The following is a 24,214-nucleotide window of genomic DNA, read 5'->3' on the forward strand; positions in this document are numbered from 1 at the left end:
ACAATTAACAAAGAAACAAAAGAAGAGAAAATCAAAAGGCAAACCAAACATCATCTATTCAATGTGCCTACAGTTTTTCCTATCTAATCTTGTCCAAGGGGTTTTCAAAGAAACGTTTTTCACATGCTTCCTAGGTTGAGCTTTTAAACGTGTGTACATGTGAGACTTTTGAATAAGAATCTCTTCATCACCTAAATCATCACCAGCTTTTTAAATGTCAATTTTCCCAACATCATCACCTTACTCTGAATTTGACTTCGAAGCACTGTAAAATACTATCTGATTATCTTTCTGTAAATTTCTGCCCCCAAATTCATCATCTAACATATAATCTTCCTTTGAATTTGAGTTCCCAACATTAGTAGCTGATATGTCATCATCTTTCTCTGATCTTGACTTCTTAAATGGAGTTCTGGCATCATAAACCTTTCGTTGCCTCTTCTTTGCACGAATCATTTGTAGCTTCTCTACCACTTTGTCAAGCTTGGCAATCGAAACCTCTTGGTCAACAATAATAGTACGCAGAGCTTCATTTTTAGCCACAATATCAGCAATCGATCGCCTATGCAAGTTGTCCTTCACTCTAGTATTATGATGACCATCTAAAGCTTCTTTAACTATTTCAATATACATCTCTTCTTTGCTTACATATACCTCAGTAATGACCTACACAAAACAAAATAACCACACAAATCATATTAAATTGAATACAAATTACATGACAAGTACTTAATAGAAGGTATTTTAGTCTCACTTCATTAGAGGAAAAGGCTTTTCCAACTTTTGCTTCACCAACTTTAACATGCATCCAATGAAGGATTCTAGGTATACAACTTTTTGTTTTAGCCAACTTATTCTGACCAAATAACACATGTTCCATTGCCCAGATATGTTACATACAAAATTCAATTTCAAATAACTAAAAATTATAAATTATTACAATATATTTTGTAACTAATATCAAAATGTACCTGTAATGCAAATACATAATCATCCACATGACAGTGTGATCTTTTTTGTGTCTTCCCTACACACAATGCAGCATCACACAAACGAGAAACCAAATAGTCATAAATAACACCCCCCAATTATACTTTCTGATACATGATAAATCATCTAATAATTCAAATAAACCTAAATGAACTTTTCCACCTCTATTTGGAAACAAAAACTCACTCAAGCCTAACAGTAAATATAACCTACAAACATCAGCCACTTCATCCCCTTTTATACGGTTTTGAAATTGTTCATAAACATTATGTACACTTACATAATTTGTGTCAAAGAGTCTCCTAGTATGACAATTAACTTCCTCTTTAAACAACTTAAACATCTCTCCATTAACCCTAACCCCTAAACCTAAGCAAACATCTAATTTGGTGAATGGAATAAAGACAGACCTAACTTCAAACCCGGCCATCCTCTCTAATCATCTACTACAAATTGTAAAACTAGATTCCTACTCATTTTGATATCCGTGTCAATGGACAATACCCATGCAAAAGGAGTTGTTTGTATGAATGTCTTTTGCACATCCGTTAATAAGGTGTTGACATCTGCCAAGTATTTTGTCCTGCACGAATGTCGTGCATAAACCTATGCATAAAAGTAAACAATTGAACAACTCAAACAAACCAATTCAACAAATCATATTTAAACACTACAAAAATCATCATGTGCATTCAAACCTGTTTTTCCATAATCACTCTTCCAAGTATCTTTATGCTTTGATTGCATGTCCGTAAAATAAAAAAGTTATTGTTCAAGCCAACACTAAAGGGTAAGAGCTTTTAATCCGAAGTACCCTAAGATTAAAACCATAAGAAAAAAATTATCAAAAGAAAGCTCAATTAAGAAGATAGAAAACACTATAGGATAGGCCACAGTAAATATGGTTTCCATAACTTTGAATAAAGTTAACAAACTTACATGGCTTGGAGGAATATGTTTTCCAATGCCAAGTCAAGCAAAAGTGTGCCAAAGCTATAAGTTACACTCTGTGGACTGTCTCTGCCTACAAAACTATATATTTATTACTTATGTTTATTACTTATGCCATTATATACTTATATTTATTACTTATGTTGATATGAAATGAATATAATAATTAAACCATCATAACATCATATAAACAAATTTTGTTCTTATATTGGGGGAGATCAGAATTATATAATCCACTCAAGTTTCAAATATGTCACAATAAAAACAAAACTATATCAACATGTTAATTAGCCATGACACTAATAATCCCTCAAATTTGCTCAAATATCACCCACGACAATGTCAAGATCATGATAGTAGTCCGGGTCCAGGTCCATGGGATATCATCACATTAGGTACTCATTACTTCTAGTGGCGTAACTATCAAAAACCCTCACAGACCATAACAGCATGAACATATATCCAAAAAGAAATTCCCAAACTGAAAACCCTAACTTTCTCAATCGCAACAAAACTCCAAAACGCATTTCAATCCTTGCACCATCATTGTGTCTCGTCGAACCTCGGCCACTAAGACGCCTACTAGCTGCAAATAATGAATGTTGCATCTGATCCGTCGATTTTGCATCCTTCTCCTTGCAACCAAAATAGAATTAGAAATGGAATGGAGAAGAAGAAGAACGACCAATCGCGCTGCCACGAGCCACAAGCGTCGCTACGAGCCACCACGAACGTCGCTTGTCGTGCCATCTCCACACCGTCGTCGTGAGGTCGTTGCCTCCGCTCAAGACGCAGATCATCCTTGCTCCAACATTGGGTCGTCTATGGTGAAGAGAAATGACATAAGCTTTGAAGCTTCTGGCTTGTGCGGGATGTGCGAGAAAGAGAGGAATTCCCCCTGGTGGCACGACCCATGGGCTGGTCCTTGAAGAAAAGAGAAGCGCAGGGTTAGGCATCAATTGGAATTCAAAAAGCTTTTTAAGGGTGTTGGGCATCTGTTCAAATTTTAACCGAGGTCATATGGTGTATATGTCTCGGGTCCTAGTGAACCGAGGCAGTAGATCAGGAATAAAAAAGTTGTCATGCCAAAAGTAAAATTTTCAGGAATTTTTCAGGATGTTAGGCATCGGTTGGAATTTTAACCAATGTCATATGGTGAATATGCCTAAGTTCCCCTTCAACCGAGGTAAAAAGGTTCAACTAAACTACAAAAGTGCCACCGCATTTTGATATGCTTCGGTTACTCCTAAATCGAAGCATATTGTGCGATTTTAAATCCTCTTTTTTTACTAGTGTATGATTGATGGGTACATCGGTGATTCATTCAAGTTGAATGTCATGTTATTCTATACAATCAACGAATTTCCAGCTTATGGTAATTTAAGTGGCTATAGCACTAAAGGGTTATTTTATACAATCAATGAATTTCTAGCTTATGGTAACTTAAGTGGCTATAACACTAAAGGTAAAAGAACATGGCCTATATGTGAAGAAGGCACATGTCATTGTCAACTACAACATAGAAGGAAAATAGTATACCTTTGACATCAAAGGTTTCTTAGTAAGGAAAAACATTAACCTCGACGGGTTTTAAAAGTCGTTGAGACTTTACCGAATTTCAAAATCTGAGGAGACCTTCAGCAGATTTTGAAATCTGAGAAGGCCTTCGACAAATTTTAAAATTCGTCAAGACCTTTTAACGAATTTTGAAATTCATTTTAGACCTCAACGATTTTTGAAACGCTAGCTTTCTTCACCATTTTCCAGTTTCAAACAACCAAAACAACATTAGTCCATCCAAAAAAAATCTAAATGAAAAGCAAACTTCTATGGTGTAATGATGACGAAGAAAGTAATGGCACTAAGGAAGTGTGCGCAGAGGAAAGGGTGCACACAGACGATGAAGAAGAAAAGGTGTATTCGCAATGAAAAAGAACAAAGGGATGAAACTCCATGATGAAGAAGACAAAAGTGATCAGAAAAAGAAGAAATGGGTGTAGAGCGACGACGGCTAGGGTTTTAATTTGAAATCTGTGTGTTGTGGTGGGTGGGTGTGTGAAATTCTTACAAGAGTGAAAATGATTACAAAATTTACCTATGTTAAAAAATTTTAACCTACGTTAAAATTTAACCAAGGTCAGTTGTGACATTTTTTAAAACATTGGAAGTGTAGGAAGAACGTCTTGGAGGTGTAGGGAGAAGTAGTCGTGTCTTGCACGAAGATGTTGTGTTGCACGAAGATGTTGTGTAGGGAGAGGTGTTACCTTCAGTTTGACAAAAGGCCTTTTTTTCTCTTTCCCCGTATCTTCATGTTTTCATTATTGATGAAGAAGAAAACGAACATAAAAAATTAAACTTGCGCAGAAATATAAATTAAAAATATAATGATAGTTCAAATGTAACTATCGTAAAAGAGTGAATACTATAGTTATTCAAATGCAACTATCGCTATATTTTGATTTTGATAACGACTTTTATGTAACCTTTATGATAAAGTTAAATAAAATTTAAAAATTATAGTGTATATGAGAATGATCGTTATAGGATTTTCGATTTAACACTTTGCACTAGTATATATGAAATCTATTTTGCATACTTGATTGAATTCACAAATGCTTGCGTGTTTCTTATATACCCTAAATATGTCTTTATCAGTTACTAAAATTTAATATTATTTATTATTATTATTATTATTATCAATTTAATGTCAGAGTTTTACACCTAAACTATCTAATACTATGCTGTTTGTACAAGTATTTTTATAATTTACTCAAATAAAAATGTCAACGCAAACGAACTTTTTTCCTAACTGAGTACACCTTTAAAAAAAATATATTTGCATTGTTACATTATTGGTTGGCATTATACAATAATAGTAGATAGCGACAAGTTCCTTTAACAGAATTTACAAATCTTGATCTTTCGCACTCTATATGTATTTGGTCGTTCATGTGTCCTTCTCATAGAATTATGAATGGTTCCTTTTTTGCACTTCGTCCTTTTCATATACATCAATCATTCTATACACTTTCCATATTCAACATGTAACAATAGTCAATGATGTATTAAGCTGGCTTAATACGAGAAGAAATATTGATTATAAGAAACATAATAAAATTAGTCACGGTTAATTTTTGTAAAAGAAAAACATACACATACACACACAATTATTCAAAAGTTAATTATAGCAGGTTTCTTTCAATTATTTTTGTGAATAAAAAATAGTATTATCAATATTTAACAACATTTATAGGACCGAATTAATTAAGGATTTTAGTCTGCCTACCTCTGAATCACCTTTATTCTTGACAAATAAAATATTATAAACCCAGAGGCGTGATAAAGTACATTACACAATTGGACAAAAAGAAATAGCTGTGCAGCACATACATACACACATATATATATATATATATATATATATATATATATATATATATATATATATATATATATATATTAATTGTTAATGTGTTACAAAGGCTTTTCTGTTAGGTGGCCAGTTCTTGCAAATAATAATATTTCTTAAACTGTGTAGAGTATTCAAACTTGGTTAGTATCTAGCTTACAGTTGAACATGACATGAATGATGGTCTTATAATTTTTCTATAATCACTTGTAAAAAATTTAAAAAAAATTCAAAACTAGTTTTCGATAAACTAAATTTATCTTAGATATAAAATAAAAATTCTTTCATATAAAATTTTTAAATGTGTCAAAACTATAAGAAGTACACAATGACTATTATTGCTTATTCTTTGCATTAATATCAATTTTCATCACAAAAAAGTCAACTTCATATATCCATTATTCATGTACTGTATCCAAACACTAACCATTATGAATGGTATTCCATATTCTTAAACTTGCTCAAAGATGATTTTATTCCATGGTACCTCAAAAGAGGAAACATAAATAGAAACAGTTCAAGAACAACAACTGCAATGATCAAATCCACAACATCCTTCAAAATACAACAGTTAGTGGTAAACATAAACGTCGAAAACAATTGTATTGTTCCTCGTCTGGGGATCAAAAGTGAGGGTGGAGGACTCAACATAGCCCCTGGCAAATCTGAAAACACCAGTGCCACCAATCACAGGAAACTCCCTCACCTTGTGAGCGATGGGACTTCTCCCCACGAACGTGATGGTGCTACCATTGTACTTTCCTTCGGTCAACGCGAAGTTCATAATCACCAAAAGGGAAAACTCTTTTTGTGAAGCAGAGGAGAACAACCCTTCAGCACTTCCCACAACCTTCGAGTACAACTCGGGTCCTAGGGTCAACACGTTGTCGAATACTCCCACAGAACCGAAGCTGGTGGTTGTGGTGTACTTCGGTTGTGGTGGAATGATTCTAACCGAGGAAGGGTTGCTTCCACTGAAGATTTCGTGCCAATAGAACCTGAAGTGGCTAAAAGTGTGCTTCTTCTTGTAGCTTAAGGACTTAGGATCTACTGACCCCACGAAACCTGTTTCTTTGTCTGCTGAGATGGAGAGGACATAGCAGGAGATGACAAGGAACGCTAAGAGGAATTTGGTAGCCATGGTTATGGTGGTTAAAGTGGAGTACATGAAGAGCAATTAATGCAAGAATTTATAATGTGTGAAGAAATGGAGTAGGTGTGTGTGTTTGAGCTTCTCTTGCATGAGATTAATTTAACCTACCACCTTAATTGTAGGAGATATGAGGGAAGACAATGTAATTATATTTTGGAGTTTGTATTATTATTATTATTATTATTATTATTATTATTATTATTATTATTATTATTATTATTATTATTATTATTATTATTATTATTATTATTATTATTTAATAATAATACAAAGTTGTTAAAATGTAAAACTAATTTAAGAATTTGACTACTGAGATCATACATAAATTAAATAAAAAATGAATCTATAATATATAAGTGTATATAAATAAAAATAGATGTTATTTTAAAAATCAAGTTTATAAAATTGAATTAAATTTAAAATTTATTTTCTAAACTAATATCAAATTTATTTAAAATTTATCAGATTTATTATTTATTAGACTTTTCATTTTATTATATTATTCATTAATATTCACTTAAAATGATTATTAGATTATTTACTAATATATAATTTTATGAGATTACTTATTAATATATTATTTCACGCGTAAAATGCAAGTCAACAACTTAATATTCTTAATATTAAAAAAATGAATAAGCTCATTATAAAGGAGAGAAAGACTTGTTCCTACCAAACTCTTTAAATTTTGACCGGCTACAATGTAATTGATTTCTCTAATAATATAAACTTTTAGCCACTTGTTGTAATAAAATATATTTTTCAAAAGATATAAACTTTATTTATTTTGCCTTTTACTTGACATCGTGATCAGAGAAACTATAAAAGAGGTGATGTTTGTCTAGAATATGAAGTCGTGGAGATGGCAATTGAAAAACATATGTTTGGTTAGTGTCATTGTTTTGTTTTTCTTCTGAAGAAATAAGAAATACTATACATGAACGTGGACAATGTCGTGTTTGTTTGTTACAATGTAATTATTTAATGGGTTTGCACTTGCATATGTAAGTTGGATTATTAAAATAGCCGACCACGCCATTTGCCACCACGATTTATCGGAAAGAGGAAAATATTTATATTGAAGAGAGTTTGAAGTTTTTGGAGAGGGAAAGAAATGAGAGGGGAGAGGGAGATTATAATGGAAGAATAAGAGATTTGAGGATTTTTCAAATAGGAAGAGAATGTGTATATAAATGGGAGACATAATTCGTTTTGCACTTATATTATTTAGTGATAATTTCTTTTTAGTGTAATTATTTAGTGATAATTTATTTTCTTAAGTATGCAAGTGTGTGATTGTTTAGTAAGAGTAAGAGGGTTGTAGAGTAAATTATTATTTTAGTTTTTGAAAGGGTAATGGCAGTTCTTCAAAACAAGAAAATAATATTAAATAAAATCTTGAAAATAAATTATTGTCTTGTACATGTACAACTCACACTCATTATAGTTTCTAAATTTTAAGGTTTATCGCCATTAAGGGACCTAGTACCAAGGAATCTCATAACTAATATGTTTCAGTTTCAATAATTTATTTGACATTCTATAATCAGAAAGTACTTGGCAATACCTCACTCTTTAGAAATTAAAACTTTTTACTTTAGAATAAATAAAAAGTAATTATATCTTGTATAGAATTATCATGATATGAAACTAAGTGGATTTATTGAATAAGTGTATTTATTGAATTATATTATTTTCATTATTCATGTCTATGTTTATCGGAATTAAATCATGATGTCATTTTTACATATTATTGTTTTTATTATTGTCTTATTACTATTATTATCATTTTTTCTTATAATTGAATAGGTAATTCTTTATTTAAAATTTTAATAATTATATTTTAGTTTCTAATTTCAGAATTATTTTTTTGTCCTCTAATATTTTTTTTTACAAAATGCCATCTGCTAAAAATTAAAATGTATTTTAATTATTATAAAAATAATTAAATATGTTTTTAGTGTCCTAAACATATTGAATTTTGTTTTTGTTTGAAACTTTAATATATTTTAATCTTCAAATTCATAAAATAATAAACATAGTTATTTTAACTTGTTAAATCATGTTAATTAAATGCTTTTTTTTAATATTTGAATTGTTTGTTACTATTTTAATTTTAATTGAATTTAATATGTTAATTAGAAAACGTATAATTAGAAACTAAAATATATCAAAATTTTAAATTTTATATCAAAATTCAAATACTAAAAAATTTTATAAACGAATTTGAGCCTCGAATGTTTTTTTTTTCTTTTTAAATAACTTTTTGTTGATAAAAAAAATGTGAACACAGTCTAAGAAACGGAGAAGATGATTTTTGCAGTCTTCAGCCATTCAACCAATTTCATTTCTTATAGAAATATACACGCAGTCCAAATTCTCATCAATGTTAAGCTTTAATAAAAAATTGTTAACATAAATTAAAAATAGAAACAAATATATATAATATTTTATTTTATGTTAAATTCATTAATCATAAGTCGCATTAGTGACCTATCCTCCGTTCGTCACTTAAACAGCAATACTAATATATTAAACGAAAAACATCAACACATTTTTATAAGTCTATTTAAGGACAAGATATTATATTTTTCTTTAGTTTACTAATATTGAATAATAAAAGTTTACTTTCTTATTAAGGCAATGTCCCGACAAGAGTTTGATTTTAATAATCAGTGAACAAAACGTGCTTTGGCTACAATGAAAAGCTTGCCAACAAAATAGAGTAGTCAACCTTGGCAATTTCTTCTTAAGTGATTTTTTTTTCCAAGAGAAAAAATAATCATTATAAATTAAATTAATCGGCATACAAATTAAAAATAAAACAAAAAAATATGAAAAATATTCACTCCTTCACTCAGGGCAATGACTAATTATGAAAGACTTTTTTGTATTCTGCCGACAGAGAAACTCATAATTCAGTATGTTAATTACCCTTTCGTAATAATCAAATAGATTATAATCTAAAGTAGTTAGAATTGCCACCTTGGTCTTATTAATTATTTGGAAAAACCAGCTTTACTTTTTCCTTTTTTAACCATCAATTATTGAGTCCCACGTTCTCTGTGTCAATACATGTTATTACTTCAAGATTTTCAAATCAGAGGTAGATGGTTAATGTTAAAGAACTTTTTTTTTTTTTTTTTGCGTTCATACGACCTCTAGGAGTTGAGATAAAAATGCTCCAAATTCTTCTTTTAGATGTTATAAATTTTGAAACAAGAAGAATAAATATTTAAACTGATTTCAGTTTCAAATTCTAAATAATATGAAATTATTAAACGTGTAAGAATAGTTTACATGTTTAAGAAATTAAAATTAAATTATAATATATAAATGAGATTAGAATTATATTTAAATTTTATAATACATTAAAATAAATTTAAATATTTCTTTTTCCTTTGATACGTCCTTTTTAAAGACAAAACGAAACTTTAGATTTTCAAACGGACAAATAGGTCAAAAAGGGTATGATTATAAAGATGCCATTCTCATTAATTTATTCATTAATTAAGTTTCCACTCTTACGCGAATCTACCAACTAATATTCTATACGTCTTATTTCTTTGAAAACAAAGGTGTTTATCTGTTTTTTTTATTGGCACCACATTCATTCCCATTATCCTAGAAGCATACCAGAACTACGTTTCCACGAAACTAATAAATAGGTTACAGCAAGAGCAATAATGACACATATAAAGTTGACTAGGGTTTTTTTTTCTTGTTAATAATACATTTCAACCTTTATTTGTTCATAAAATTTAATTTAATCATTCTACTTTTAAAATGTTAAATTTGATCTTCTCAACTTTTGTAGAATTCAATGTAACTAACCCTTTTGTCTAAATTAAGCCAATTGCATGAGAAAGTAAAATTTAATGATGGTGGCAAATTTATATTTTGTACAAGTTAATGATCACCACTAAACGATAAACGCTTAACGACAATTACAAAATGGTTGATATAACTATTTGATAATTTACTTATCAATATTTCAATTTAAAAATTTTAGAAATGGCAAGTAAGGACCGCTTTTTTTTAGGAAAAAAATGTAAAGACACTTTAGAAACCAATATTTCAGTAAGTTGGTATTAAAAATAAATTATTATAATAAAACTATAGAACTTTACTAGCATTTTCATATCATGAAATATTATTAATTGGAATAATAATTTAATATAATATTTATAATGTTGAACCTTTAATTTCAAAACAATTTTGATTGTGTTCCAAGTAGTAAGGAAGAAAAAAAAAGGAGGGGGTTGGCCTCAGTTCAATCGAGGTAATAACAAGAGTAAAAGTCTAATAACAAGAGTAAAAGTCTAATAACTGAGACCATAGTCCTTTAAATTTTATTTTAAAAAAAAAATCGCGTCTATCCTATGAAACTGATTGTGGTTGAACCGAGACCATAGAGTGACTTTCTACCTCGGTTTTTGCCATAACCGAGGCCTATACTATGCAAATGTTTTTAGTAGCAAGTATGTTTTTGTGATATCCACTGTCATAAAAATAGACCTACATATAAAAAGCATAATATTTACAGCACAAAATCAACTCAACTATAATATTTACAACACATAATATTTAAAGCATAATGTAAAAGTCTAATAATTATAAATCAACTCAACTAAAATATGCTAATGTATATGATATTAAATCCTAATAATTACACACTATTGTATAATCTAATTAGATGCTTTGTAAGTGCCTTCCTTCGGAAAGTAAGTGACAATACAAGAAATAATGTCATTATCTACGGAATATTATATACGGATATTGATCCGTATATAAATTAGCTATTATCTACGGAAGTTATGTACGAATTATCTAATAATGAGTTATATACGGATATTATATACGGACTTTTATATACGGATTTTCCGTATATAGAGTTGGCGCGAGGTGGCGGGAAAATTACCTAAGGATGAGATCCGTATATAAGTTGTAGTATCTGTTTGTAAATAGAACGAAATTTTAGATGCGGATAATATATACGGATTAGGGAAATAAGTTTTTTAATAAAATGTATTTTTGATTAGGGAAATAAGTTTTTTAATAAAATGTATTTCTGATTAGGGAAATAAGTTTTTTAATAAAATGTATTTGTGATTACCCCATATTCACTCCACTGAAGCTCGAACTCTCTCTTTCTCAGGTTTCTTGTATTTCTCAAACCCTAGAGGTTTCATTTTTCAATCGAAAACCATATTCACTGACATTTTGTCGCTCTTCGGTGTGATTATTTCTCTCTGGAGCCGTCTTCGGTTTGATTGTTGTTCTCTGCAGCCCTCTTCGTGGTTTGGTTCTTCGTCGTCTCTGTTTCTTGAACTATCGTTGTTGGTTGCGGTGCCGTATCTGGGCACTGAAAGAGTAGCTTCATCGATTGAGGTGAAAATGGTGAACCCTAATGCTATTAATTGTTTAGTGGTTGAAAATGGTGAACCCTAATCTCATTGTTTTGTGTTTTATTTGACACATTTGTGGTTCCGGTCGCAAGCCATGGTTGGAGTGTTCGGAAGCATCGATTGAGGGTATTGTGCGGCGGATTAAGAAGATTCTTAGTGGTTTAAGTGAACGTTGCTGTATTGTTGGAGAGTGAGTGCTCAAGGTGATATAAATTCCTTCTTTTTTAAAATATACGTTTCTCAGTATTGGTTCTCTGGGTAATAACTTGTTTAGGGTATGCGATTTTGAACAAGACAAACTGTGATGGTTAATGCACTTTGTGAAAATTGTCTTAGGGATGAATTCAGTTATCCTTATTGTTGTTTGTTTTAAATTGTGCCTAACTTGGTGTGAACACATTTGTAATGTAATAGTTCGATTTTCGTGCCCTTGGTTTGCNTGTTTGTTATGTGTGTGTAGTTGGGTTAATAGAGTGTAGGTATCGTGTCCTCTGCCAATTAGCAGTTATGGTTAATGCCTTTGTATGATAGTTGTAAGAGTTTTTCTTTATCNTCATTTAGGAAGGTATTATGTGAATGCTATTAGAATATGCATTGTCTATGGATGTGGAAATAATAAAGATCGGTACTTGTTAGGAATTAGCTAATTCTATAGTTAGTTGACGTTCTAGGTTAATTGGTAGACATTGCACTAGTTTAGCTAATTCTACTCTAGTTTAGCATTGGACTTTTTGGGTTCACCTGTTGGTAGCAACATTTATTTTTTTTCTTTGATGATTTTATAAAATTATTATAGCAACTTTAAACTAGGAATGATTGGCTCTGTAAGGCATTAAAGTGTCTGTGGTTTTACTTGGAAATCTAATTTGGTCCGCATTGAATTGAGAAGGAAGTAATTGATTAAAATACTATTAATAATAATAGAAGTAATTATCAATCATGGATAAAGTTAAACAGATTTAGAATAATTGGATGAGCATGCTTAGCTGTTTTGGCATTTGATAGTCAAAAACAGATCCAGCTGAAGTAGTAGAAAATAAAGAAATGAATGTTTCACTTGATTCATCTTGCAAAGTTGGCATAATAGATGTCAAAGTTTGTTGTTCAAGACTTCAACAATGCAATTTCCATTATCTTAGTCTTCTTTAGTTCCATGTGAATGTTTAATAGGTCTAAGTCTTTAGGAGCATAATCCTCATATAAAATAAGTTTTCCATTAGCTAGTACATGTTCCACCTGAAGACAATCCATCACCTCAAATTGTAAGACATGTAAACAACACTATGATCAAATGCTTATTGGAATCCAATCCTTATATTTTTGAACATTTTTTATTGTGACAAATTTTAATTCAAGGGATGAATCAATGAAAATAATTACTTCCAATGAAGTAGATATCCATGTAAACTGTTTGAAACACACTGGTAAATGATAATGAAATACTAATTGATATTAATTATTTTGTAGAAAAATGTTGGTATGTTCAACAAAGGTATAACGCTATTATTTATACTAATCGTAATCCTAACTAATTAAGAAAATAAATAACGATTTGATAAGGAAATATAATTGTAGAAAAATGATAATGAAATACTAATTGATATTAATTATTTTGTAGAAAAATGTTGGTATGTTCAACAAAGGTATAACACTATTATTTATACTAATCGTAATCCTAACTAATTAAGAAAATAAATAATGATTTGATAAGGAAATATAATAATCAATCGTAAGTTATTAATAAGGAAATCTAGAGGTTAATATCAAAGATTATTATTGAATATTTCCATGTATTATAAACTATTCGGTTGTGTGGCTTTTTGCAGGTCTAGTAATTTGTTACAAAATAATTCTATCATAGTGAAGTTGATTCCTGCAATTGGCGTTATCAATTTTGCAATATAGGGGTGTTGGTCCATTATTGTTCCAGACAAGGAAAATACTCTTCTAGGTCATATTGTTGTTATTATTCTTTTTTCCTGTATTAACTATTTTATCTGATTCAATGCAATTGATACCTAACTCTGATATTGTAGACAGTGATAATAGTTGGAAGAAAAGTACCACTGACTATATAGTAACTTCTTACCTTCGGCCATTACTGTTATGGATTGAAGCAATACTTATTTGCAGGTCTCTGTTATGATAATAACTTTATCAGATTCTGAATTTGTTATATCTTTCTTTGATGTTCTATTTTTCATGTGCTGACTTATTCACTAACTGTAGAGCATTGGAGCCATTAATTCTACCTTCAGAACCTGGTCAGGTTGTTAAGGACCGACTTTTGAATTTTGTGAGATCATTGTCAACGGTTCTGGCCTTTGCCTATTGTTTGTCAAGGTGTGCCTATTTCCTTACCTTCATTTGAATACTTTAGCTGGATTTATAGTGCTTACTAATGTTTTCATCCATAAATTGTTATGGAGGTTACATTTTACACTTTGAAACTATCATAAATGTGGTTAGATTCTCAATATAAGAATAAATGTTTTTGGCATTCTATAGAAGTACTGTAGCACATTAGTCTAATAGTTAGGTGAAAGAGGGATATGGAAGTATGAAGTGTTTGTAAATGTTTATATGCATTTGGCAGAGTGAATGACAATTGACTGAGATTGTTCTCAAAGAATTGATTGATATTTAAAATATTTTATCCTAAAAATAAGATTATTAAGTCTGCCTAAAATCGGTTCCAGATTTGGAAATAAACAGCCAACCTCAATTTCACCATTATTGTTAGACCTGCTACTAGTAACAGATGTTTTATGCTGTGATGTGGTGTATTTGGGGCTTTATGATTATAAATACTTCTATTTACCTCTTTGGTGTAAGAAGGATGTCCTAAGTTAACTATTCAACTATTGTTAGTTCATACCGATTGGTAGTTGTCCATAAAGGTAGCTTGTTGTATTCTGTGCAGCTAAATGTAGATCAAATTCTAATTACAGAAGTTCATTGCACATGTTCTTTGACCACACATGTCTCCTCTTTTTCTTAAACCTTCCCATTCTGTTTTGTGCAGTCTTCCCCTTCTCTTTCTCTTTGTTTCTATTTCTTGCTACCCCTCTTTGTCATGGTTCACTGGAAGTTATTCTATTCTTTTTTTTTCAGTTTTAGTATAATTAGAGTTATCTGAAGTTAATAATTCTAGATGGTTTCTTAGTCATAGCTTCATTTAGAACTCAAATGAATTTGTATGTAAGTTCAGTAATTAAAGACTGTTTGATCTTGCTTCACTAGAGTGGCTAAACTTGTTTTTTGTGACTTCCATATAGCTCCTGAAGTGGTTAAGAAGGCTGGGATACCTCATTCAGAAGGCTTAAAGTTTTGTACACTCAAGCAAGGGATCTATAGGAAAGTGAAGCAAGGTATATTTAGTTGGGACTTTTCCCCTTATCTTTTTTTCTTTGTTCCATGTATGTATGTTTTTCACCCCTCATCAATTCGTGCTTTTATCTGAGTTTGATGTTAATGTTCAATGATATTATGATGTCAAACTCTGACTTTTTATGTGATATGTAACTCAACCATGTTATCTGATGCCAAGTGTTGTGTTTCATATTTTGTTTTAGAAGCTGCGTAGGATTTAGAGTATAATTTGATTAATGTTTCAAATGATTGATCTTTTCATTTATGATTAAATCTAGAAGTATTTGTTTTCTACTAGTTTGGATAGAAACATAAACTTCTTTCTTACTGTTAGGATGTGTGCACCTTTGGAAAGATTTATTGACATAAGTGATCATAAATTAGTTTTATATTTAATAGGTGAGAACTGAAAACTAAAAGCAAAGATTCAGTCATGTTATAAGTGATCATACTTACCCAAAATAAAAACTGCAGAACCAATGAAAACAACTTGAAAAATCCGACCAGGGATGTCTGCATAACTCATATTTCTCCTCGACATCCTTTCTTTACTTCAATTTCCAACCTCCATTTCCTCTTCATAAGAAATCAACATTAAATAANTGAATATTCTTTTGTCCCTGGACCTCCATTAAATAAATGAACATTAAATATTTAGTTCTTCCTTGGTGTAGATCATGAAACATAACATGAAGAACTAGAAAGGACAAAAGTAAGAGAAGATGAGAAAAACTTAAACTTTGTGAATNCCTCATAGACACGTGAACATAATTGGGAACAACCACACACATTGTAAGATGGANAGAAGAAGACCTAAATTAATTTAGGTTATTTTTTACGAAGCCATTTGATAGGGCANGTGTCCTAATATAGAGACGTGTATTAACCATTGGCTAATTGTTTTGTAATCAATTATATTACAGAACATGGATCGTGCTCCACCAAATCGTTCGTGGATGTACGATAGGTGTCATAGAGGAAGAGGTGCTTTGAAAGAGTCTTTTGTATTGGGTGTTGAAGAGTATATAAGTAAAGCTTGTGAACAAGAACGTTATCGCAGAGATGGGGGTCTTCGATGTCCATGTTTAAAGTGCGATTGTACAAAGATTCTGAATGAAAAAGTTGTCAAGGTTCACCTCTACAAGGTGGGTTTCAAGCCTAATTATTTCATTTGAGAGGATCATGGGGAAAGAATGCCAGAAAATGATGTACAAAATCATGAAAGTGTGATGGGTGTAGAGACGGAATGTGGTCCAATTAACCAATTTATGGCAATGGAAGACATGGTGCATGATGCTCTTAGGCAAAATGAGTCGTGCCAAGCATCTACTTCAAATAACATTGAAGAGGCTCCGAATGAAGAAACACAAAGGTTTTATAATCTTTTGTTGGATGCAAACAAATCGTTCTATGAAGGAGCATCAGACTCGAAATTATCAATGTGCGTCAGGCTATTAGCTTGCAAGGAAAATTGGAATATTCCTAACCAATGCTTAGATTTTATTGCAAAAGTGGTTCTGGATGGAACACCCATCAAATCAGGTTTGCCTAAAACATACTACGATGCAAAAAAGTGTGTATCAAAGTTGGGATTACAATCGCAGAGGATTGATTGTTGCGTGGATGGTTGCATGCTTTTCTATGATAGTGAATATGGTAAGAATGATGACGCGTTGCTTGAATGCAAATTTTGTGGAAAGCCAAGATATAAACCACGTAACACGGGAGCAACTACTACAAAAGAAGTTTCTGTGAAATCAATGTTATATTTGCCATTAATTCCTAGACTACAAAGAATGTATGCCTCAACACAAACTGCAGGACATATGACATGGCACTATCAGAACAGGTCGACAAATGGTGATTTGCGTCATCCATGTGATGGAGAGGCTTGGAAGCACTTTGATAGAGTATATCCTGACTTTGGTATGAAGCCACGCAATGTACGACTCAGTTTATGCTTTGAGGTTTTAACCCATATGTACAAGCATCAAATATACCATATTCATGTTGGCCAATTATTGTCACTCCTTACAATCTTCCTCCAGAAATGTGCATGTCTAAACCTTACATGTTCTTGTCATGTCTCATTCCCGGGCCATTCAATCCAAAGGTTCGCATAGATGTGTTCTTAGAGCCCTTGATAGAGGAATTGAAGAAGTTGTGGACGGGTGTGATAACATATGATATTTCAAGGAAACAAAACTTTATTTTGAGAGCCATGCTGATGTGGACAATTAATGACTTTCCTGCTTATGGTATGTTGTCCGGCTGGAGCACTCATGGTAAATTGGCATGTCCACATTGCATGGAGCATATAAAGGCTTTTAGATTATATCATGGGGCAAAAAATTCCTGGTTTGAAGGATCTATTTGCGCATCATACTTGCATAGAGAGACAACTCATTTTTGTTCCCACTATTTCAAAAACTTCATGTTAACACCACAAAGTAGTATAAATGAAGTAGACATTGAAACAGAAAGTCTTCCGACAACATTATCAGTGTTTGACCAACCTGGTCGTCATTCTGGGAGGGAATCAACTCATTGGTTAAGTGATGAAGAATTGAGATCGGCTCATGTTCATGTTTTGATCAATTGCAATGAAGTTCAACCTTACCTTGAGTAAGCCTCCAAAATCAATTATCATTCCCAAATATTTCATTTGATATATTCAATTGTCTTTGATCCAATCTCCTCATACATGTCGACAACTCATTCTTACATACCTATCAACTATCTGAGTCAAACAGTTCGGCAGACATACATGCTAATTTCCCATTGTGGTTCAGGCAAAAAGTAAGACTTGCAATCATTCTTAATCATTCATTTCTTCCTTAATTATTTAATCATTACATTATTGAATAGTTCCATATACTTTATGGTCGTAGGTTCATGACGAGCCTTTAAGTGTGAGGAACCAACATCTTAGAGATTTATCACTTGCTCCTTTATGGTGTGTAAAGGAATGACGCACCTTCTTTGCTAACGGATACAAATTTCATACCCATGCATGGAGCCAGGGCAAGAGGACAATAAATAGTGGGGTTCATGTTAAAGGGTTAACAAAAGGAGGTCAAGATGATTTCTATGGTGTGATTAAACACATCTATGAGTTGGAATACAATTCAACAAGCACTGAAAAGAAAATTGTATTATTTTATTGCGATTGGTTTGATCCATCAAGAGTAGGTACAACGGTGGATTCAAAGTATGGCATTGTGGTTATTCGAATGGATAAAAGATATGTTTTGTTTGATCCTTTTATAATTGCACATAATGTACAACAAGTTTATTATGTACCATATCCTACATCACGCACGGACAAACGAGGTTGGTGTGTTGCGATAAAGACGAAGCCTAGAGGACGCATTGATTCTAATGATGTAGAAACCGATGTGCCATACCAAGTGGAGGAAATGTCACATGTTAATGACGTCATTGAAGTTGAAGAAGTTGTCCGATTACAAGATAATGAAGTTGGTCTTGAACAAGTGGACCCAAACAATATTTCATCATTTCAAGGGGAAATGGATGAAGATACAATTGATGAAGAAGAATACAAGAAGAGGGAGAAGGTGAAGATGAAGAAGAAGAAGAATTTCAAAGTTCTCTTGACAAAAACTTCATAATTCATGATAGAGTATATGAAATAGTCTCAACCTAAGTGGAGTAAAGTAGATCATTGACTGTTCACCTGTTTAACCTACTCTTTTTTTCCTTATAAACTTTGTCAACTTTGCTGCTACATGGAATTGGTTTTGGTAGTACTACAACTTCGATTCTGATGTACTTGCATGCTGATTTTGGGAATATCATTATAAGAGTTTCTTCTGTCATTAGTCTCTCCTAACAAGGAACGTAACTCATCAACAAACATAACATCCAAATGGATAGCAGATTAACTTTTGCTCCTTCTTTTCATTCCAACCAATTAATTAACAAATCCCAAAATCAGGTCAATGAAGATTGTGATGCTTAAATGGTGAAGCTTCCTCTCAAAGATCCATGCCAGTACACAACTGTACAGTCATTCTTTGCTTTTTAGGAGAGAATAACTTTCAACACTTCATTTTTAGATCAACCTTACATTGACATCACCTACCAAACCCGAACACAACTTCCTTATCCCCTAAGAAAATATTTGTTAAGTTGGAAAGCCTTTGAAAGTGTTTTGGTACCCTTTGTGGTTTTTAGTTTTATTTTAATAGATTAAATCAATCTTAGATGTTATAATACAGAGATATTATTCTTGCCTTTGGATTCTTATATATTTATAATCAATCTTGAATTTATGTAAATAAAATCAGTTGGGATACATATATCCATATATATCTTGATAGCAAAATTAATTTTGAATGGCATAATATTCAATCATGCAGCAATAAATTAATGATGGCTCTACACGAAACAAGATAAATCTTGAGTATATTATAATGAGTGCATCACCAATATTGAATAGCAAAACATTCAATTATTCAGTAATAGTAAAATAAATTTATGATGATTTTGGATGAAACAGATAAAATTGAAATATTGGTGAAGAGAGTATTCCTGACACTCTTGTTAAGCAGTTTAACATATCTTTGCATTATTAGAAAATAAATAGATTGAAATTTGTTTTAATACGTTAAAATGTTCTTAGATTTGATGGAAAACAAGAAAGAACATTTGAATCGCTTCAAATAACTATTTAATCAATTATAATCACATAAAATCCAAAACTGTCAATTTGTCTGTTTTAATTTATTAAAACGAGTTTACATAGATTAAAATCACTTATACCAAGTCTTGCTTTTACTGTTCTTGCTTTTGAAACTAAAACACTTTGCCTACTAAGAGAGACTCTAACCTGAGATTAAAAACACTTCTTGGAGCCTTCTTGCTTTAATCTTTGGTTCAAAGCCTTGGTTTAAGAACTTCACATTGTAATAACCTTTATATCTTTTCTTCTCTATTGTGTTCTATCTTTGTCCAAGTGATCTTCCTTCTTTTCTGTAATTCTTATGGTATATTAATCTTAACTAGGGCTGCCAAATGTGTTGTTAGTGATAGGGTTTCTTAAGGGTCGTTAGAGATCTTGTATAGTTCAAGATCTAGATGTGTGTGTATTGTATTTTCTAGTTTTGTTAAGAGGTTAAACTTGAAAATATAGTACATTGGTCTAATCAGGGTGATTAGGTAACTAGATGTAGCTCTTGTGATACACTAAACCACCAGAAATCTGGAGTCTCTCTTCTCTCTCTTTTCTTTAATTGTTATACATCATATTATACTTCTCTCGTATATCTTGTATCTTCAATCTTGCTTTAAATTGATATGTTGTGATCTTGATCAATCTTTGTTATCCTATAATAATTTTGCATATTTCTCTTGATTGAATCATGTTTACACTCTTAATTTCATCATTGCACCTTCAGGAATATGGCCTCAGGTGGTTCTATCCCGCCTCTTCCACCTTCAGGAAAATCTGATAAGGGGAAGGGGAAGAAACCTTATCCATTCAAGTTGAAATTCAATAATGAAATTGGTTCAAGCAGTCAGGCAACTACCCCTACGTCTACCTCTACTGGTACATCTCCACATACATCTACACCTACCTCTCTTCCATCTCCATTACAAATGCCTGCCCTGACACCCACTTCATACCAACTGCCTACTAATCAAATGGCATCACTCTCTCCCAATGTTGGTTCTAACCCATCAACTCCCACAAATATTGCACCATCAACTGGTACAGTAGATGCAAATGCCCATTCCAGTTCAGCCACTAGTGACGAGGAACAATGTTCTAACAGTTGTCCAATGATTAGACCTATTGGAGGAGGGTAACATGCATAACCATGTTCTTATTATTTTCCCTTATGAATGTGCACCAAAATTGGAAATTGGACACCATGTCATAACTTTTTAGTTTAAAAACACTTTTTTGTATGCGCTTTTAGTAGGGCTGCTCTTTGATCAGAACTAGAGTTTTGTTTTCTTAAGTTAAGCTAATATTTATTGCAGACATTTATTATGCATATTACTAGTTTTTAGTTGTATGTAGTCAGTCTATATATAATCATGCTTTTAATTCCTAATATTAAGTCAGTCCAAAATCACAAGCGTTGACAGGACACAAAAACTAATAACAGAAGCATTAATATGCACTTGTGTGTGTAATGAATCACGCCTGAATCAAAAGTAAAATACCTTTTACTGCATCAAAACATGATTTAGTTGTTACTTTAACAAGTAAACATCTATTATATATTGTAGTGATATTATTAGTCATCTGTGTTGGTGTATATGTTAGAGTAATCATTATTTAGGAGTCGAATAATACTGACTATCATATCAAACGTGTCAGCAATGTGCACCTTAGGATCACTGGTATTCATCCTTAGACACATGAATGTAAAACTTTAATTTTAATTCAACAACTGTAACTAAAATGCACAAGAGATTTCATCACCTGGTTGTATTATTCTAATGTTTGAGTTTATTATTGGTATAGGTTTTATCTGACAAGAACTGCATTAAAGGCAATTACAGCTACCATCAAACAACAGTTTGATGAGCCATGGCTAACATGGGAAGAAATCCCTAAGCCAACTAGAGATGTTTACTTCAACCGTTTTAAGGTAGTTGATTTATAATGTCTGTGTTTCTGTCTTTGTAGTACACAATGGAAAATATTTATTATACCTTCATTCTCTCCTTTACTCTCATTCTTCTTCATTCTCACTATAACCATCATACACCAAACTAGTTATTCTCACTATTCTTTTTAATATATAACAGAGAAAGGTTTCATGGAAGCCTGAAGATGAGGAAAAGGTAAAAAGAAATTTTCACACCAAGGCATCCCATAACTCTCAGAGATGTATAAAAAAGCTAGAACTCTAGGAAAAATACCTGATTGGCTGGGGGATGATATTTGGAATGCTCTTCTGGAAAAGTGGAACATGCCACTTTATAGACAAAAGTGTGAAACAGCTAAGAAGAATCGCACATCTGAAAAGGGTGGTTGTTTGCATACTAGAGGATCTATTAGCGTGCATGAGCATGCTATTCGTTTGGTATGTAAATTGTACATTTTATTTCTTAAATTTGTAATCATAAACTTTACAAATATTTATTAACAATTCATTTTCTTTGCAGTCACAAGAGCTTGGTCGATCTGTACATGTTGATGAAATATTTCAACAAACTCATATTCGACAATCAATAGGGGAGTTCGTTGATGAAAGGTCCAGACGAACCCATGTAAGTTTCTACTAACTCTATCACATTATACATTGTTTGTTTTTAAACCTTACATTTATTGATAAATTTATTCCTTTAACAGGAACAATTTCAAGCAAAATTTTCTCAAATCAGATATGAGAATACATCTGTTGGTGCCTCAGCAAGTAGTCCTCTAGACCCTGCCGATGAGGAAAGATTGAGAAACCGATGTTGGTTAGAGGCTACTGGTTGAAAATACAAGGGACGTGTATACAGGATTGGAAATGTCAGTTCCCAAGATGACTTTGTCGATAGTTATATCCAACAGACACAGGCGTCTTCTTCCACTCAGCAAGAAAATACAAAGGAAATTGTTCATCTTAGATCGCAAGTACAAGAATATAGATCGCAAGTACAACAATATGGTCAACAACTTGAAAGGTTTCAAGGCTTTCTTGGCGTCCTTTTGCCATTCCTTCCGCCTTCAGCAGCCGTAGCTGCATAAGACTTTTTAAACGTCCAAAATACTCCAGTTCGAACTCAAGATGTCCAACCAGAACAACAACCACCGAACCAGCAACCACCGGAACAACAACTACAGGACCAGCAATCACCGGATCAGCCACCACCAGAAGGAAATAGATATATGCATTATTAGGCATTTTCATAGAACTTAATTCCATTACCTACTGTTCAACTTATTTAGATACTATAACCACTTTATGAACTTAAACTGATGTTTTAATGTTGCACTTATATTGATTGATGTAAACAATATTATGAATGTCAAAAAGATATTTGTATGTCTAGATCTGATTGTGAATGTTGAGTATTCAGGTTTGATTGTGAATGTTGAGTATTCATGTTTGATTGTGAATGTTAAGTATCAAGGTCTGATTGTCAATGTTGAATATCTGATTGTGAATATTGAATATTCAGGTCTGATTGTGAATATTGAATATCAAGTTCTGATTGAATATTCAGGTGTGCTTGAACGAACTGGCTGGGGGAACCGTCTATGCAGGACAAATTAGGCAAGTATACATGGATATTATGTACGGACATATCCGTATATAAGTTATATACGGAAATATCCGTATATAACTTATATACGGAAGTATCCGTATATAACTTATATACGGAAATATCCGTATATAAATTACATACGGAAATATCCGTATATAAATTACATACGGAAATATCCGTATATAACTTATATATGGATATTTCTGTATGTAATTTATATACGGATATTTCCGTATATAAGTTTACCTACAAGGGTATTATATACGGATTTTTGCCCGTATATAATCCGTATATAACCAATATTATATACGGATTTTGGGCCTTATATACGGATTTGGGCTGTAGATAATGACGTTTTTTCTTGTAGTGTGACTTCTCAAGAAGTTGAGTAAGAGTCTTGAATCTCTACACAAGACACATAATACTAGTTAGTGTATATGAAATCCAAACGGTGAAGAGAAACAAAATTCATTAAATCCAAATATTGTCGTTTCCCAACCACTTGTAATATGGGCACGAATACTGTGTATCATCCAATACATTACGCAGTATCCACACTCATATGATCCACTTTGTCTATTACACTACAATATATCATTATAGTTATAAATAGTTAGTGAAAATCATTATAACAAAACAACTATAAGAAAATATGGCTTTATCATATGTCAAACCTTATGAGCCAACCACGCA

General features: G+C 31.9%; 1 protein-coding gene across 1 annotated transcript; it reads right to left on the minus strand.

Moving 5' to 3' along the window:
* Positions 1-5,764: 5,764 nt before the first annotated feature.
* On the minus strand, positions 5,765-6,559 carry LOC106755116 (dirigent protein 22-like). The gene has a single exon (XM_014637211.2). The coding sequence runs from the start codon at positions 6,516-6,518 to the stop codon at positions 5,922-5,924; it is 597 nt and encodes a 198-aa protein (XP_014492697.1). The 5' UTR covers positions 6,519-6,559; the 3' UTR covers positions 5,765-5,921.
* Positions 6,560-24,214: the final 17,655 nt, after the last annotated feature.

This window comes from Vigna radiata, unplaced genomic scaffold, assembly GCF_000741045.1.
Source record: "Vigna radiata var. radiata cultivar VC1973A unplaced genomic scaffold, Vradiata_ver6 scaffold_261, whole genome shotgun sequence".
Lineage (NCBI taxonomy): Eukaryota > Viridiplantae > Streptophyta > Magnoliopsida > Fabales > Fabaceae > Vigna > Vigna radiata.